We start from the raw sequence: 17,521 nt of genomic DNA, 5'->3' as shown, positions 1-17,521 counted from the left end.
TTTCTTTTCCTCCCAGCCCACCTCTCTCTTCGCCTTGCCTCCTTCCCTCCCTTTCCCCGTGGATTATTATTATTTTGTCTCTCCTTTCTCCCCCTCCCCAACCCCACCCCAAGGACAAATCCCCTCCCTCACTTGTCTCGGGGAAGGGAGGGTGGCGTGTGTGTGTGTGTGTAGGGGGGTGTCGGCTAGGGTGGGACCGAAGGGCCGTGATTAAGGCTCCCTCTCCGGAGCCGAAGCGCGCGCTCTCCAGATGCGGCTCTCCGAGTCACTTGGCGGCAGCCCTGGCCCCTGACGAGAAGGACGCGGTGGCCGGAGCGGCAGCGGTGGCAACAGCAGCAGCCATGGCATGAGCCGGGGAGGGAGGCGCGGAGGAAGCGCGAAGAGAAACCGCAGCCGCTGGCGGGGCCGCTTGTTGCCGCTGAGCGCACGGCCCGAAGTCGGGGGAGCTCCATGTGGTGACGGCGGAGACTTTTTTTGGCGTGGCCGTTCGGCCATGGGCGCCCGCCTAGGCTGAGCTTCGCCCCGCCGCGCACGTCTCCGCTCGCGCTTGGCAGGAGCGCACGACAGAGCCGGCCATGGCTGCGGCCATCGCCAGCGGTTTGATCCGGCAGAAGCGCCAGGCGCGCGAGCAGCACTGGGACCGGCCCTCGGCCAGCAGGAGGCGCAACAGCCCCAGCAAGAACCGCGGGCTTTGCAATGGCAACCTGGTGGATATCTTCTCCAAGGTTCGCATCTTTGGCCTCAAGAAGAGAAGGTTGCGGCGCCAAGGTGTGTGTGTTTGCCTGGGTTTGGGGTGTCTGTCTCGGGGGGCCTCTGAGAGACAATCTGGAGCCGGCAGACTTGGCCGGTAGGGACGATGATTGACCAAAAATTAATCCAAAGCCCTTGCAAGGGGAGAAATCCTGGCTAGGACTGGTAGGACATTGCGATGCCTGTTTTGCGGGAGGGAAACTGGCACAGCCAGAGTGGGTTGGTTTCTCTGAAATACCAGCTCGCCCCAAATCACTAATGCGAACCTACTCACACAACTGGCAGATTGACTTGCTCATTGCCGCCAAATGCAATGGCCACTGGATTTGAAAGGGAGCTGGACAAATGTATGGGGAGCAGATCCATCAGAGGTAATAACTGAATGGGACCTCCCCATTCAGAAGCAGAATGCCTTTGTTAGATACTGAGGTATCAGACAGCAAGTGAGGGCTGTTGTATAAGGCCACAGATTATTAGCTTCCCTGTAGAATTAAACTATGTTGGAATGGGATGCTGGTCTAGGTGAATCCCTGGTCTTTTTCGCATGCATTCTTATAGTGGGTAGAAGAAGCACCACTGTTTAACCACCCTGTTTTGTTAACAAAGTAGTCTTTTAAATGGTATGTATGTGTATGTATTGGAGGTGGGGGGGGGCAACTAATCACACCACATGAAACTCGGCAGGTTGGGTCAGTTTGTCCTTCTTATGTCCATTTTACAGAAGGGAGACAGTTTGCTCAAGACCATTCACAGTGCTAGTTTCATTTACAAGTATTTTAAAACTTGATACACAATCCCTGAGCACATTCAGGATGAACAGTTATCCTTTAATCCTCCCCCCTTACACTTTCAGCCACACTCACAATTGCTGGTGTTAACAAGCAATTGGGGAAACGGTCAGATTCTTTCCCTCCCATTATTCCAGTGGAATAATGCCTGAGTTCATGATTTGTTTGCATAGAGGTTATTTCAGATTAATCAGTACTGGGTGTGATAGTGTGTGTGTGTGGCATCATTGATGCAACTTCATTTTCATTCAGACCCAAGTGTCTCAGAGTGCAATCCTAAATTGAGTTGCATCTTTCTAAATCCATTGAAGTCACTGGATTTAGAAGGGTGTAACTCTTCTTAGGATGGAACTGTTAACCACTGTTCCCACAGATACTTCAGTTAAACTATGTGGGTTGTGAATGGTCTGTAAGCACAACAGAATCTGTTGCCCTTCAGAACTGCTAACTAGATTCTCCCTTCTCTCCCCTCCAATTCTCTCGAACTAAGGAGCTCCTGATTTAGATACTTTCATCCCTGCTCTCTAGAGCACAGGGTTGTAGATGCTAATAGGCAAGAGCAGCCCTGGGAGAAAAATAAGCTGTAACAGTAGTCTGTGAATCCCTTGACATGCTCTTTGTCATTCACTATTTCGTCTCCCTTTGAATATTGCCATTTTTTAAAAAAAGACTACACAGGAACTCCAATAGATTATCAATGCCGCTTCCAGAGACTCTTCTTATTTGCAGTAATCAGTCGCTGTTGAAAGCCAGTGAAGCACAGGAAGGATAAATTTATGAAGTGTGAAAGATAATTTACGAAGTGCATCAAGCAAAGGAAATAATTTTTGCTAGTGTCGATTATGTAAATGGAGAGAAGTTGTATTTACAACAAAGGAGCCCAGATAATTATCACCAGAGGACAAATTAAGACAAATCGGGCAACTTCCTGGAAGGTTTAATGAAGGCATAATTGAAAGAGTTTCCTGTGAATAAATGGTAAAATTATGTATATAAATATTGTGTTTTGAAGACAGCAGTAACTGTACAAGTGAGCCTCATCTTTTCTGATCCTTTTTGTTGTCTGAGGATTAGAATGGATAACATAATATAGGTAGTTCAGTACTCTGTTCCTTTAAGATTTCACATCTGTACAGGTGGAGAATCCCAGGGGTATGAATGTGAGGGAACCCCGGTTCCCCTTTTCTCTCATCACACCCTGTTTTTGCAATCAGGTTCATTCTGTTTATGTTGCCTTGTAACAGTTATCTTCCTTTCTTCTCGTCCACCCTTTGGAACGCTCTCCCCCATGCTTTCCTTAACACCACCTCTTTGATAGCACCAATTGTGCCCTATTTCTTTCTCTATCCAGACAATCAAGCATTATGTGCTTCCTTCAGTTCGTTTCTTCCGACTGCACTCTATGACCATCAGTAATGCGACTCTTGCCAAGCAAAGCCCTTTTATGTAATAGCAGTCTAAGGATTCTTTACTGTATTTGAACAAGTTAATACACCAGATGTACCATGCATTTGTGCATTTACATTTCTGTTATCCTCCTCCCCCCCCTCCCCTGCTGTATGCATAGTATAATGTATACTCATGGAGAAAAAAATGGTGGTTCTCGCCTGTTCCAGGTGGATTTGATCACAGCAAAACAGACCGTAAAATTAGTGTCATAGCAAAGCTGTACCATCTTTTGCCTCTGAGAATATCCTTCATCTGGTGATATTTTGAATTTTTGTTTAGTGTGGCAGAGAGATCATCATCTGTACTTTAACAGGAACTAGGGTCTCTCCAAAACCTGCATTCCCCCTCTTTCAAAAGAATTAATTCTATCCTTCATACTTGTAAGGTCCTTTTATTAACAAAGTACATCAGGGAGCAATACTGAAATGATTGTTTTGGCCAAGAAAGCTGTGGTCTTCTTTCTAAGATGCAACCTAACGCAAAACTTGCAAAGTTACCGATGACTTATGGAAAAAGATAGCTTTGAGATGTATTGAACTGTTTATGTAAAGTATGAAGATACTTTTTAAATGAAGCAATGTCATAGCTAAATGAATTACCTGACAACATCAACTAGTGACTCTAATAATGGTACTAATGATATTGGTCGCCACAGACTATTAATCTTTTTTTTCTTTTTGGAAGTGCAGACAGTACAGTGATGTTTATGGCTGTTAAATGCTGTGATTGGCTAACAGCAGCCTCAGCGAGGCAATATTAATGACTCCATTTGTTATCCTGATTCCTTTGCCTTATATACAGTTAAGGTACTTTATGGCTCTCAGAACTCTGTTGTTTTTATTTTCAGTGTTATGAGAAAAGGTGTTTTCTGATTTGTTGATTTTAGAGTTCCTTGTGTCATTTTTCTATCAAATATGTAGTTACATAAATTATATATACCTGCCTTTTGAAAGGCCTGTTGGGCTAGCATATCCAATTAAAATGAGAAGAAATTCTACAGTTCAGTAATCCCCTCCCCTAGTGGATTACATTATTGTAAATATGGTCAAACAACCACGAAGTAGTACTAATGTTTCATCTGTTCCAGTTCTTAGACATGTCTGCAATGAAGGATAAAGTATTCCAAGGGTCTGTACAATTTTTAATTCTTACAATTATGTAGTGAAAAATCATATAGATAATTAGCAAATCACTTAAATTAGTGATCTCTTTATACCTTGTTAAAATATAAGTGTTGGTATATGATGAAAGGTAGTTTTCGACCAGTTATTTAAAGACTAAGAAGGTTCCATAAAGAAGGGAGAAGCCATTCAAGCATGCTTAGATTCATTCTCCATTAGGAAAATGTTCTTTTGGTTCTATGTTATCCTTTCATTGTATGGAAAAGATACACATATCTAATCCAGATTAGTGTAAGAGATAATTAAATTATTAATTACAAAATAATATTCAGTGTTCAGTTCTTTCTTTTTGGAACCTCATTTTTAAAATACAAATATTTTAAGTCTATAGAATTCCTTTTTAGAAGAATGCACCTGTTTTCAGGTAAGGGAAGAATATCTGTCAGTTATTAAGTCTAGCTGACTTAGTTCACTGTCAGATATATAAAAACAATATTGTCATTATCTTAATACAGTAAAATGGCATGGGAATCTCCCAGTCCCTTTTTGTGTGTAAATTTATTTAAAACATATGTTTTAAAAAAGGTATAGTGTATGTTACATAAAATACAAAACAGTTTTGGAATCTTGTCTTTGAATATACCTTCTATACCGTATTTAAATAAGTATATGTAGATATAATTTTCAGATTGTAATCTTCATATTTTAATTTTTAATTTGTACGAATACAATAAATACTTGTTTATGGTTGCTTGTGAGTTTTCTCTGGTATCACTAAATTATCATTATAGGCTAGTTGTTCATCCAAGATGGAAGGCTCTGAGAGAAATTTTATTGGTCTACTAGAATCAGGAAGTGTTTATGGAGGGCAATGAAGAGAGCAAACGAATAACTAAAAACTAAAACTTTTTAATATACTGAGCTTTTTGCATGTAGGGATAATCCTGCGAGCAACCCTGATGCCACTAGAAAGAAAACTGAAAACTGAAATTATATTTGTATTTAAGGTGTATTCAACTGAAATTTGCAATTTTATTGTTTTTATTCCATCTTTTCATCAAATCCAGGTGCATTAATAAGAATTGCTGTCATTTATTGATACATATAAAACTTCAATTCTCATTGTACTTCTCTTTAGTGATAGTTAGGATACAGTCTTAAAGTGCATTTACTTCTAAGATAGATGTATTGATATCAGTTAGCTTTACTGCTGAGAAAACATTTTCACAATTGGGGTGTAAAATGATTTTCAATTGTGTTTACATTATTTATTTATATCCTGCTTTTCTCCATAATCGGGACTCCAAGTGGCTTCTCACATTGTTCTCTCCTCCACTTCATCCTCACAAATATAATCTTGTGCAGTACATTAGGCTGGAAGATTGTGATGGGCCCAAGGTGACCCAATAAACTTCCGTGGTAGAGCTATTTAAAAACCGGTTGTCCCAGGTCCTAATCCCAACCCTCTCTATGCCATGTCAGGTCTCAAATGTCCCTCTCTTCGATTTGTTAATTTATATGTGAATGTTCATACATGCTTCTTTTGAAAGTTAGATTATAGTGTAGTAGCTGGAAAAGGGTAAACATCAATTTACATTATCATCTTAAACAGAATTACACCCGTTGTAAGTCCATCAACTACTGGATGGTTTCTCTGCATTGTTTATGTCATGTCAATTTGATCTTCAGAATTGCTTCAGCTCTAATATTGGATTTCTGCTTGTTTTCAGATTTTCATTGTATTGTTTATTGAATGTATTGCTTATTGAATGTCCCAGCCATTGATTGTATTGACTTACACTGCCTTGAGTTTCACTGAGAAAGGCGGACTATAAAATAGCGTAAATAAAAATGGGCTTTGAAAGTGTAACTCTGCTTAAGATGGCACTAGGGTTCCAGGTCCAGGTTGGGATATTGCTGGAGATTTGGGGGGAAGGAGCCTGAAGAGGGTGGGTTTGGGGGAGTTGAGGGGCCTCAGTGGGGTATAATGCCATAGAGTTTGCCCTTCATAGCAGCTGTTTTCTCCAGGGAAACTGATCTCTGTTGCCTGGAGATCAGTTATAATTCCAGGAAATTTCCAGCTCCCACCTGGAGGCTGGCAACCCTAGATGGCACTGTTAATTACTTAAATTTTGGGAAAGATCGAAATAGGATAAAAAATAAGCATGTGACATGCAAGTGCAATAGAAATATTTTAATAAACGAATTAATACATTAAACAAGTTAGAGGACTGATAAAGTTTCACTAGTTGCAGTGTGTAATATTTTCCTAAACTGAGCAATCGAGCTATATTATGATCTTTTTTAATGCAGCGAAAGAATCTTTAAAAATTTCGTGCACTTCTGTGCTGTTTATGTTTCAGATGAAATTTCTAGGCACTGATCCAGAGATTCCTACGTGTAGCAGTAAATTTTATTCACATTGTTGCACATAAGATTTTTTCCCGAGAAAAGATAGCTGGGACTGTTAGTTGAAGGTGTGGGCCATGCCCAGAGAGCCCAACCCTTCCAACCAAGAGCTGATTCTTGTTGCCACCCATTTGAAAATATACACATAATGTAGTCCCATGTGCAGCCCCTATTCGATTCTTTTTTTACTGATCTGAGTGCATGTACTTATGCAAAGTCATTGGTAGTCTAAGATAAACAAACAAGAAGACTTTTGTGAAGCTTCCCTCCCCTGTTAGTTGGAGACAGTTCTTCCTCACCATGGGCCACTAAACAAGTGGGTTATTTACAAACCTGATATTATATATGTAAATTGTATAGTTAACTATACATGTCAATATTGAGCCAGCGTATTTAGCATTTTCCAATTTTATATTCATGTATAATTTTTGTGAAAAGAAGTGGGATTTCTGTAAAAATTGCTTGTAGGGAAGCATGTGTTCTTCAATAATTGCTTTCTGTAGCGTACATTATGTATTTCATGCATTATAATTTTATTTATTTAGCATCCTGCTGGTTGCAATGTGGTTTTGTTTTGCCAGAAACCTTTACATATTGTAAAAAACATGACTATAGTTATATACATTTTTACTAACATTTTATAACATGCTCATGGAGGTGCAGTGGGTTATGTAAAGAGTATGAGTAGTCATACAGAATAACAATACAATCCTAAACAGGTTCTGAAGAAGGGAGCTTTGACTTTTGAAAGCTTACACCCTGAAAATCTTGTTGGTCTCTTAAGGTGCCACTGGACTCAAATGCTACAGACAGATACAGTTACTCTCAGAAGATATCTACTGAAGTCAGTTGGCTTAGAAGAATAGCGTTGTAAGTGCACAAATTTCAGCAGGGCGGGGGAATTCAGTGAGTTGGATCTAGCCATCTTTTCTTGCTCAGTCTTGCCCAATTCTCCCTAACACAGCCTTCATTTCATGTGGTTTATGTTTATCAAGTCCCTAGCATAGCCTTTTGGGTTAGTCAAAGAGGATCTCTCCTCCCTTCTTCACCACCAGAAAAGCTGGTTGGTTCCATCCAACCCAGTGGTTTTCTGATTTTGGTCCAGGGTATCCTGGCATCCCCAAAATATTTTTCAAGGAGTTTTCAATGAGGAGATATGCAATGGTGAACAGGATTCCCTGAAAGACATTTTGCTACTTTATTTTACTAAAGAAATGTTGGGTATGTAAAATCTCTCACACTCTTGGCTGAAGCAAAGCAACAGTGAATCCAATGTGACTCACCAGTCACATGGACACATGAAGTTGCATTATACTAAAGAAGACCATTGGTCCATCAAGGTCATTATTGTCAACTCACACCGACAGTAGCATTCCGGGGTCTCAGAGGGAGGCCTTTCACATCATCGACCACCTGACCCTTTTAACTGGAGATGCAGGGGATTGAATCTGGGACCTTCTGCATGCCAAGCAGATGCTGTACCCGAGCCATGTCCCCTCACATGAACTAAATGTACATTCTAATCATGCTCCAGATGCCACTTTAATATGTTGAGTTCTGCATACTTGTTACTGACAAGCAGAGAGGTTTTTCGCATTTTAATACTATTTTATTCCCCCACTGTCATCTGTATTCTATTTTCCTCATTTTATGACTCTGGAAACTTGTACTTTGCCAAGGCAGCTCTGTCACTGGGTCATTTTATTCAGGTGGAGTTGACTATGAATTCATGCATATGGGCATCTAAGGTCATAGCAGAGATATTAAGAGAATTTGGTTCTCAAAGCAGATAGGAGGGGAGGTATTTGCAATACTTTTTGAATAATAGCCGTGTCATCGATCTGACGGAATAACACGTCTAAATATAGACCTTAGAAAATGAATAAAATTATTGCTTGATTTTCAGATTGAATGTACTAGTACCTCTTTCTACTACCTATGGTGGTTATGCAGCCCATGGTTCTGCATGATTAAGCCCCATCTGAAGTTGACAGGGCTTAAATGCACGCAACTGTGGGCAGCTAATCTCTGTACAGTACTGTAAATACTACACAGGTTCCTATATGTGGGATTAAGGCACACAGACTTAATCCTGCTATAATCAGACACATCAAAGTATTATGCATGGCAGTTGGCTTCTGGGCTAATGGATAAAAGATATGCATTTCCATCTGTCCTGTGAGATTGGTGGGAAGGTCTGGAGTGCTCATGGGGATCACATCAAATGATTTAACGTCTTAATGGATGAATCCTCATCTACATATGTGATTCCAGAACACTCTGGTTCTGAACTTAATGGACTGAGATGACCATATTTTACTGTTTATCCATATATGTTTGTCTGTATGTTTTCTCACTTGTTAATAACAACAACAACAACATTCGATTTATATACCACCCTTCAGGATGACTTAACACCCACTCAGAGCCAAACTACAAGTGACGTCTTACACAGGTTGGACACTAGTCGGCTTCCCTCAAGTTTTGATGGGAAATGTAGGCATCCTGGTCTTGCAGCTGTAATGGAGAGCCAAGTTGTAAAACCAGGGTGCCTACATTTCCCATCAAAACTTGAGGGAAGCTGACAAGTGTCCTACCTGTGTAAGGCGTCACTTGTAGTTTGGCTCTCAGAGTGGTTTACAAAGTATGTTACTATTATCCCCACAACAAAACACCCTGTGAGGTAGGTGAGGCTGAGAGAGCTCCAGAGAGCCGTGACTAGCCCAAGGTCACCCAGCTGGCTTCAAGTGGAGGAGTGAGGAATCAAACCCAGTTCTCCAGATTAGAGTCCTGCGCTCTTAGCCACTACACCAAACTGGCTTAATAGTTCGTAGATGACCTGTGACAGAGAAAACACAATATAAGACAGCTGAAATGCTGGGAATAAAAATCCATTTTAAAGGCTATGATATATTTTTTAGATTTAGTCTTTTTGTCTTGATAATTCAAGATAATTCAAATTCCCACTTTGACTCTTTTGGCTGTAGTCTCTTGTCAGAGGGTTTGTTCTAGTGTTTGGAATCTAGGCACTGAATCCTATGGATTCATTCCACTAATGGTAACACCTTCTTCCAGCACAAGGTCTCTTATTTTGATGGAAGAGACTCTTCCAAGAGTGGAAGAGTCTCTAGTATCAGGACTGCAGCTTGTGCCAGAGAAAGGTCCTACCATTAGTGGAACAAATGCATAGGATATAACCTCTAGATTCTTTCAACTTTATGACATATTTCAGAGGACTTGTTCTTTGAAGAGCTTTTTATTGTTGATGGAATATTTTCTTGTTTTTGTACCAAATTGTTGATGATTAAGACTGATTCCCATACGACTGTTTTTCTCCTATATGCAACCATCCTGAGTCATTTATGGCTCACCCACATGAAAAAACACCAGTGGGCATCAGACTTTACTCAGGTGCAGCTTACAGCAACCAACTATGTTTCTCTTGGCTGCAGTAGCGGCGGGAGGGGGAGAGAACACTGCCACAGTCCCAGCAAAAGCAGCCGACTGCTGTTCGAAGCATTTTTATGTTGCCTCCTTCAGTATGGCAATTCTTCATTTTGATGATAGGGATGAGTTTAGCCAAGAATGGCTTGTGCAGCTACTGTACAGGATAGACCGTTCAGTGTAAACTGCCTATGCATGTATACCCTGTGAAAATATAGGTGTCACTGTTTCTAAATGTTGTGTAACATAAAACTCTTATCACTGACTTCACTTTGAAATTGGTTGGAACAAGCTGGGAGCCTGTGAGGAATGGTAAGATAGATGAACAACTTGGAAATCCTTCACACATGTGCACCCCAAAAATTCCCATCCAGGATTTTATACATTCTCAGGACTTTTCTCTCCATTCTTCTATGTACACTTGAGTGAGTGAGTGATCTATCTGAAGCAGACAAACTGTGCGCGCGCCTGAGAGAGTAAGTTTATGTATATGTGACTGAGCCTATGAAAAGACTTTAAGAACTGAGAACTATCTTTGAAACCATCAATCTTAAGTAATAGTGTTAAATTGATACGCTTCTTATAAAAATAAAAGTTTATTTTGTTTGTTTTTTCATCCCAGAGTATCTGTCATTCCTATATATCCCATTCCTGTCCTCAGGGCCACATAATCCCGTGAAGGAGCCTGATGCTTGATTAAAAGGGAAATTTAAATTAATTATTTTGGAATATAATTCCTGGTGGCAGCAATCTACCCAGAGGGTGTAAGAAGAGGGTTAAAGGCAAAATCTAACTGAAAAATAAAGAGGGCAGGAATTATATTCCAAAATAGTTAATTTAAATTTCCCTTTTAATAACGTGCCCAAGCGTCAGGCTCCTTCGTGGGACTATGTGGCCCTGAGGAAAGGAATGGGATATAGGAATGACAGATACTCTGAGATGGAAAAAAAAACCAAAATAAACTTTTAATTTTACAAGAAGCATATTGGTTTCACACTATGACCCTTCCGTTGGAAACATTCTCAACATTCATACATTCTATGCTTCCTGGGGCATATTGTTACTAGAACTGCTCTATTTGAATGGGGAATTAGCTAGCAGTCTGGAACTAAATTTAGTGCGGCTCTTTTAACCAATATGTACCGGGGTCCCTCTCCAGATGCTCATGCAATAAAGAGGCAGACTAAATAAAGATACAATGTATTTTATTAAGTAATGTGGCGTATGCCTGAACTAGCACACACATACAAGGTTACGCACAAGAGCTAGGAAAACAGAGTAGGAAAATAGAGACGGTTGCATTAGCGGGATAGCCCACTTGAGAGCGATGAAGTTGGGTATACTCACAATCCTGACGCGGAGCAAAGACGTAGCAGCAAGATGAGGTAGTCTAATGCCTGCACTAGATCCGAAATAGAGTGACAGCAAGGAGTCTGGATAGGAATGGCACACGCACCATGTGGCCTGGGAGACCAGCTTAAATACCCCAAAACGTACCCTGGGGCTGGTGCAGTTTCTAGTGGTTCTCACGGGCGAAACAAAGGTTTTAATGGTTCTACAACTACCCTAGATGGGCCACTTTAGGAATCTGATTATATTATTGTGACACCTTGGGAAGAGGGGACAAAGGAGGGAGGGGGAGATCCGGGCGTGTTGAATGGATGTTCCAGCGGACAGGGCTTGTCCCGATGTCATCAGCTCTGGAATGCAGAGGCTGCTTTGAGATGCATTCTCTAAGTGCTTGGGATGGTCAGCACTTAGCTTCTTCTCCGGGGTGGCTATTAAGATATGCAGAGCAGGGTGAGGCTCACTGCTGCGGACGTGATCTGCTCGCTTCTCTGGAATGGCTTCTCTCAGCAGGCTGCTTCTCTGGGTCTTCTGGCTGCCTGGGAACATGGCTGCTGGCTGGGATGGCTGGGGCTTGCTAGCAGGCTGCCCGATAGTGAGGGCAAGCTGGGTGATCAGCCCGTGGGAGTCTCTAGATGGGAACTGGTCAGGCTCGCTGGAGGTTTCCCTGGCTGGCACATGGCTGTTAACAGTGCGGCTTGGGCCCGGTTGAGGCAGGCTTCCATGGAGGCAGGGAAACAGCATGTACAACACAGTCCGATAGCAAGCAGGCAGGAAACTGACACGTGAAGCAGAGTCCAAACAGGCAGGGAAGTCAGGATACTGGCATGGGCAGTGCTGCCCAGAAAGAGAGTCCCTATTGTAGTTTTAGTCCATAGCTTTTAGTCCCTAGCAGAGGCAGGAATAGGCATAGTCCGTGGTGGGTAAACATGCAGGAGATGGACATGTGTGTTAAAGTGCACACGTGCAAGGCAGTCTTTGGTGTAGCAGTGAAACAGCAACGCAGGAAACTCAAACACAGTTCATGGCAGACCTTGATGCAGGAGAGGGGGGCTCCTTGGCAACAATATTCAGTTCTTTTTGTTGTCTCCTTTTCTTGTGGTTAATTTATGAAATCAGAATTTTCTGCAGTCTGAGAAACACTTTAAATATGTAGAAATTTCTGCTTTCTTTCTTGGTGGGCTGCTCTTGCTGATTCTGTAACTGGCAAAAGTCACCCACTTTACTATTAGCAGTAGTGATGATTTCTCATGAGCTCATAGGATTGCTTTATAAGTACCAAATGTTACATCAGAATCCACCTAGCTGACTTTTAAGTGTGCTAAGACTATTTTGAGCTCTGAATTGGCCATTGAGGGTTGGCTCAGTCTGATTATTCTCTTGAAGCAACCTAAAGAGGTTGCATGTCTCCAGTAGTTTTGGTCTAGATCAGTGGTCTTCAACCTGTCCAGACCTTGAATGTAATTTTAATGCCCAGATGGCAACATAGGATTTATTAAGCTTAATCATGTGAGAAGAAGTTATGGGATATCAGGGTCATATGACAGAAGAGGATCAAAATTGAAACCTCACTGGTGGGAAGAGAGGCTTCCCGTTGCAAGCACACGGAGGACATTGGTGGACCAACTGGAGGAACAGATGGTCTGATTGGGGAAAAAGAGAGACAACAAGGGAGTGTTCTTGCTGCGAAGGGTGTATAGGTATGTGTGTGCCTTAACCTGTTTGTGATAAGCAGGAATCCTCTTTTCTGCTGAGTGATCTTGTCTATCCTGCTGTTCCTCTACACATGCATTTAGCACCCTTGCTGTTTATGCATGCACACTAGCAGTAAAAAAATATAATTGTAGGAGATAATAATCCAGCAGGTGAATTCTGTGACCCACCCAAGGTTCTATCCCATGGGCTGAATACTAATGGTTTAGTGTGGCAGAGAGGAGAGAAAAGAAATCAAGGAAAGAGGAAAGAGTCTTTGGAATGAATCTTGAGTTTCAACTAAAGGAAGCGTAGAAGCCAACAGAAAACGATCAGTCAGTATCTGAGAAGGAATGGCTGGACAGAAACTTAGAGAAAGTAATTTGCTTTTGACATAATTGTCAGAAGGCTCATGAAAGGCTGTATTTGCACCTTGTGTTTGCTGGTTTCCTGATGCCCTCGTGTCTTCTTTGGCATTTTTACTCTTCCTTCTTTATGAGTTCATGTCTAGACATCACTGTTCCTTGCATAAAGGTGACACCATCTGTACATATTTTGAGTTCCAGAAGCACTTTATTTGGGATGGTAGAGGAAAACTCTAGCTGAAGTTGCATCTTCTAATTTGCCGTTCTTTATCATACTTCTGAACTTATAAAATACATAGTTATCAAATGCTTTTTCATATATTTTCTACCAGAAATGGAGGGGCATTATCGGTGATCATCTCAAGTTAAATTTTAATGGCTTGAATTCTGTGAACTGTTAGCAGAAGGGCTTCACAGGATGGATTTCTCCCCCTTCTTCTTCTTGTACATCCTAAAAACTGGCTCATAAGAGTTGGGGAACCCTCAGGAACATAATGGGATGATGTTAGGGAGGCTGAAGCACAAAGGGATAGTTGGCAGGAAATAGCCCCTAATCTTGGGTAAGCTCTAGCTCATTTGCAGAAGAAGAGATGATTGTGATCTCATCTGATCTTCCCTCAGACTGCAACCTGTCATTCTTTATCCCATTTTCCTCAATCCACACAAGCAAATTTGGGATGAAGCACAACATAGAGAAGAAAGATGGGGGAGAAATTTGTTCTATGACCTTCTTCCGTTCACTGCTCATGGAATACAAACTAATGAGTTGGATCCAGGCAGCTTTTTCATTCGCTGTTCCTGAATTCTCTTTGTTACTGCAGCCCCCCATCACACGTCACTTTTGTCCATGCATGTCCTATGATCTTTAGCATTACTTCCCTTTTTCAGGAAAACTGACAGGATCCAACTCAATACACTTGCAAGATATGGTGATGAGTTTGGTTAATTTAAAAAAATATATTCTCACCACCCTTTAATTACCCCATAATTTTGTTTATTGGTTTTAAAACACACACAAATTATTCCCTATGTCATTGTTAATTGTGAAGAAATGCAATTTATACATTGCATAATATGCTTCTGCTATAATGACACTTCAGTATAGAATCAGTCTCTTTTCTATGCAGTGCCATGAGAAGAATGACCTGTTCAAACTAAAGTTTGCCATGCTTTAAGTCAAAGGGGCTTAAACTAGTTATGTCTAACTTATTTTCATTGTCTTAGATGGGTAGCCATGTTGGTCTGCAGTGGATGAGAATGGTTTAAGTCTAATAGCCTCTTAAAGACCAACATGATTTTCCAGGTTATAAGTTTTCTACTGAAATCCTAAGCAGACTTCAATGGGCTTAGACTGAAGTAAGTCTGCTTAGGATTTCACTGTAAGAGAGCTAAGCAAGCTCAGCTACTCTCAAAAGTTTATACCTGGGAAACTCTTGTTGGTCTTTAAGGAACTTGAACCTTGTTTTCAATGGGATCTTTTCTTGAGCCTTTTATACAACATATAGACCCTAGTCCAGTAGTGTTTGCGTGCTCTAAAATCTAGCTCAGGGTCTGTACGTTTTGTGAATGGTACAAGAACATGACTGAGAGTTGTTTAACAGTGACCTAGTGCATGTGTAAACCTTATTAATTTTGTTTACTAGTTCCCATCAGGTAGCTGTTGCTTTTTGGGACATCATAATTCAGTTTTCAAGCTTCCACCACCAATTCTTTCATGGCAGAGAGCATCAAAATTATCAGTGTGTCCATTAGTGTGTGGGTACATGGCTTAAATTCCAAACATTCAGTGTTCATTTATTTTAAAAAATAAACTAAGGCTGCTGTGTTGGAAGAAGGGAACATGTATATATGGGACATGTGTGAAGAATATTTCCAGAACTTTGAGGAGCAAAATTGAGATAAAATGGAAATGAAAACTGCCCTCAATCAAGCTATGGAGTAATGTGGTGAAACATTAGGTTTATAGGAAGAGTGAGTTGAATCCTTTATATAGTAATTGCTTGTCTAGGAGCTTAACCAATAGACTTAGAAAAGTGTAACCCTGTTTTCAGGTTGCACTGCAAATAACCAAATTAGATTTGGTCTGAGTCGGGATATGACAGGGTCATAGGGTTGCCAGTCTCCCGGTAGTGGCTGGAGATCTCCCGGAATTACAACTGGTCTCCAGGCCACAGAGACCAGTTCACCTGGAGAAAATGGCTACTTTTGGGGGTGGACTGTATGGAATTATGCCATGCCAAGGTCCTTTCTCTCCTCAAACCCCATTTTTTCCAGGTTTCTCCAGGTTTCACCCCCCAAATCTCCAGGAATTTCTCAACTTGGAGCTGGCAACCCTACAGGGTCATGCTCTTACTTTATTTTCCTTTTTTAAAAAACAAATACTTGTATTAAGAAATTAGCCTTGGGCTGATGTCAAATCATCTCAACTTCAAGGGAGCACCAGAGCAATCAGACCATAGAAGAGGGATTTGTCAAGTGAAAAAGGAGTGACTAGGTACAGAATCATCAACATTTTGTATCGTTTTAAAAAGAAAGCTGTAACAGATATGCATATACCAAGAGGAAATTGGAATATAAATATTTAAATAAATAAAATACAAAGTTTTGTTATCTTTTAATTTATTTGGAAGAACTGTCACCCCTTTTATACCATGTAAAATCACATCCTATCCAGTTGCTGCTGAAAAATGCCATCCCCTGATGACTTGTCTCTTTTTCTTGTACCATGATACATTTACCCTGTGTTAGAGAGTGTCGGCATATTATGCATTTCTGCTCAATCACTGGCTGCCATTGGTGGGGACAAGAAAATCCAGAATATGATGACAAATTATCCTATAAGTTCAGCAGAGAGGGGGATAACATGACATAGGATTGTTGTTTTCAGTGGCAGCCATGGTTTCCCCTAGGGTTGCCAGCTCCAAGTTGGGAAATTCCTGGAGATTTGAAGGGTGAAACCTGGAGAAAGTGGGGTTTGGGGAGAGAAAGGACCTTGGCATGGCATAATTCCATACAGTCCACCCCCCAAAGTAGCAATTTTCTCCAGGTGAACTGATCTCTGTGGCATGGAGACCAGTTGTAATTCCAGGAGATCTCCGGCCACTACCTGGAGGCTGGCAACCCTAGTTTCCCCCCAGCGTTTGCTAAGTGAGCTTGCTTATGTGCTCCTAAGAAAGCAAGGTAGGATAGAAGGGGGAAGCCAGTGGAAAGTATTTTTTTAGTCAAAATTGATGATTAGTGCAGTTTTTCTAAAATGACTAATACTGGTGGGGGGGAAGCTGAAATTCCAATTCATGGCATCCCTTTGACAGTTGAAGCTGCAGTTTCAGATGTGAATGGCTAATGCTTTATTATAACTGTCTTTTCTTTTGACACATACTTACTTTTAATATATAATTTTCCCTCCACCTACCCAACTTTCTTTTAACAACTGCAATTTCTGATCACAGTGCAGAAAATTCTGTATTTTATTAACAAACTCTAGAATTCCCTTTGGAATGTGTAGAACTCAGGGCAGTTCATGAATTTTGCATTTAAATTGTAACAAAGAGCTACAGATGTAATCCTGTACTTTTACTCAACCTAATTTTTTAAAACCCTGACCTGGATGGCAAACCAGTTCTCAGAAGCTAGGATTGCCAGATCAGGGTTGGGAAATTCCTGGAGATTTGGGGGGGGGGGAGGTGGCGCCTAAAGAGGTGGGGTTTGGGAAAGGGAGGGGCCTAAGTGGAGTATAATGCCATAGAGTCCACCCTGCAAAGCAGCCATTTTCTCCAGGAAAACTGATCTCTGTCACCTGGGGATCAATTTTAATTCCAGGAGATCTCCAGCCACCACCTGCAGGCTGACAACCCTAGAAGCTATGTAGGGTCAGCCCTGGTTAGTACATAGATAGGAGACCACCAAGGAAGTCTAGTGTCACTTTGCAGAGGCAGGCAATGGCAAACCACTTCTGTCCATTTCTTGCCTTGAAAACCCTATGGGATTGCTGTAAGTCAGCAGTAACTTGACAGCACTTTAAAAATGGGTTTACTATAAAACTATCTTACTTTAAGATAACAACCCCTAAACTCATTTCAGTGTTTGATTTACTCACACATTGAAGAGACAATTCTGTTGGTCAATTGAGGCAAAAAAAAGCAAAATGAAACAGGAA

The 17,521-nt window shown here is 41.1% G+C and overlaps 1 protein-coding gene across 1 annotated transcript in view; it reads left to right on the top strand.

Moving 5' to 3' along the window:
- Positions 1-575: 575 nt before the first annotated feature.
- FGF14 (fibroblast growth factor 14) overlaps positions 576-17,521 on the top strand; it is a 155,043-nt gene continuing 138,097 nt past the window's right edge. The window contains exon 1 of the mRNA XM_054973962.1: positions 576-768. Coding sequence (XP_054829937.1) covers positions 576-768 — 193 coding nt within the window. The remainder of the gene's footprint in view (positions 769-17,521) is intronic.

This window comes from Eublepharis macularius, chromosome 3 (genome assembly GCF_028583425.1).
Source record: "Eublepharis macularius isolate TG4126 chromosome 3, MPM_Emac_v1.0, whole genome shotgun sequence".
In the NCBI taxonomy this organism is placed as follows: domain Eukaryota; kingdom Metazoa; phylum Chordata; class Lepidosauria; order Squamata; family Eublepharidae; genus Eublepharis; species Eublepharis macularius.
This window is presented reverse-complemented; position numbering and strand designations above follow the sequence as displayed.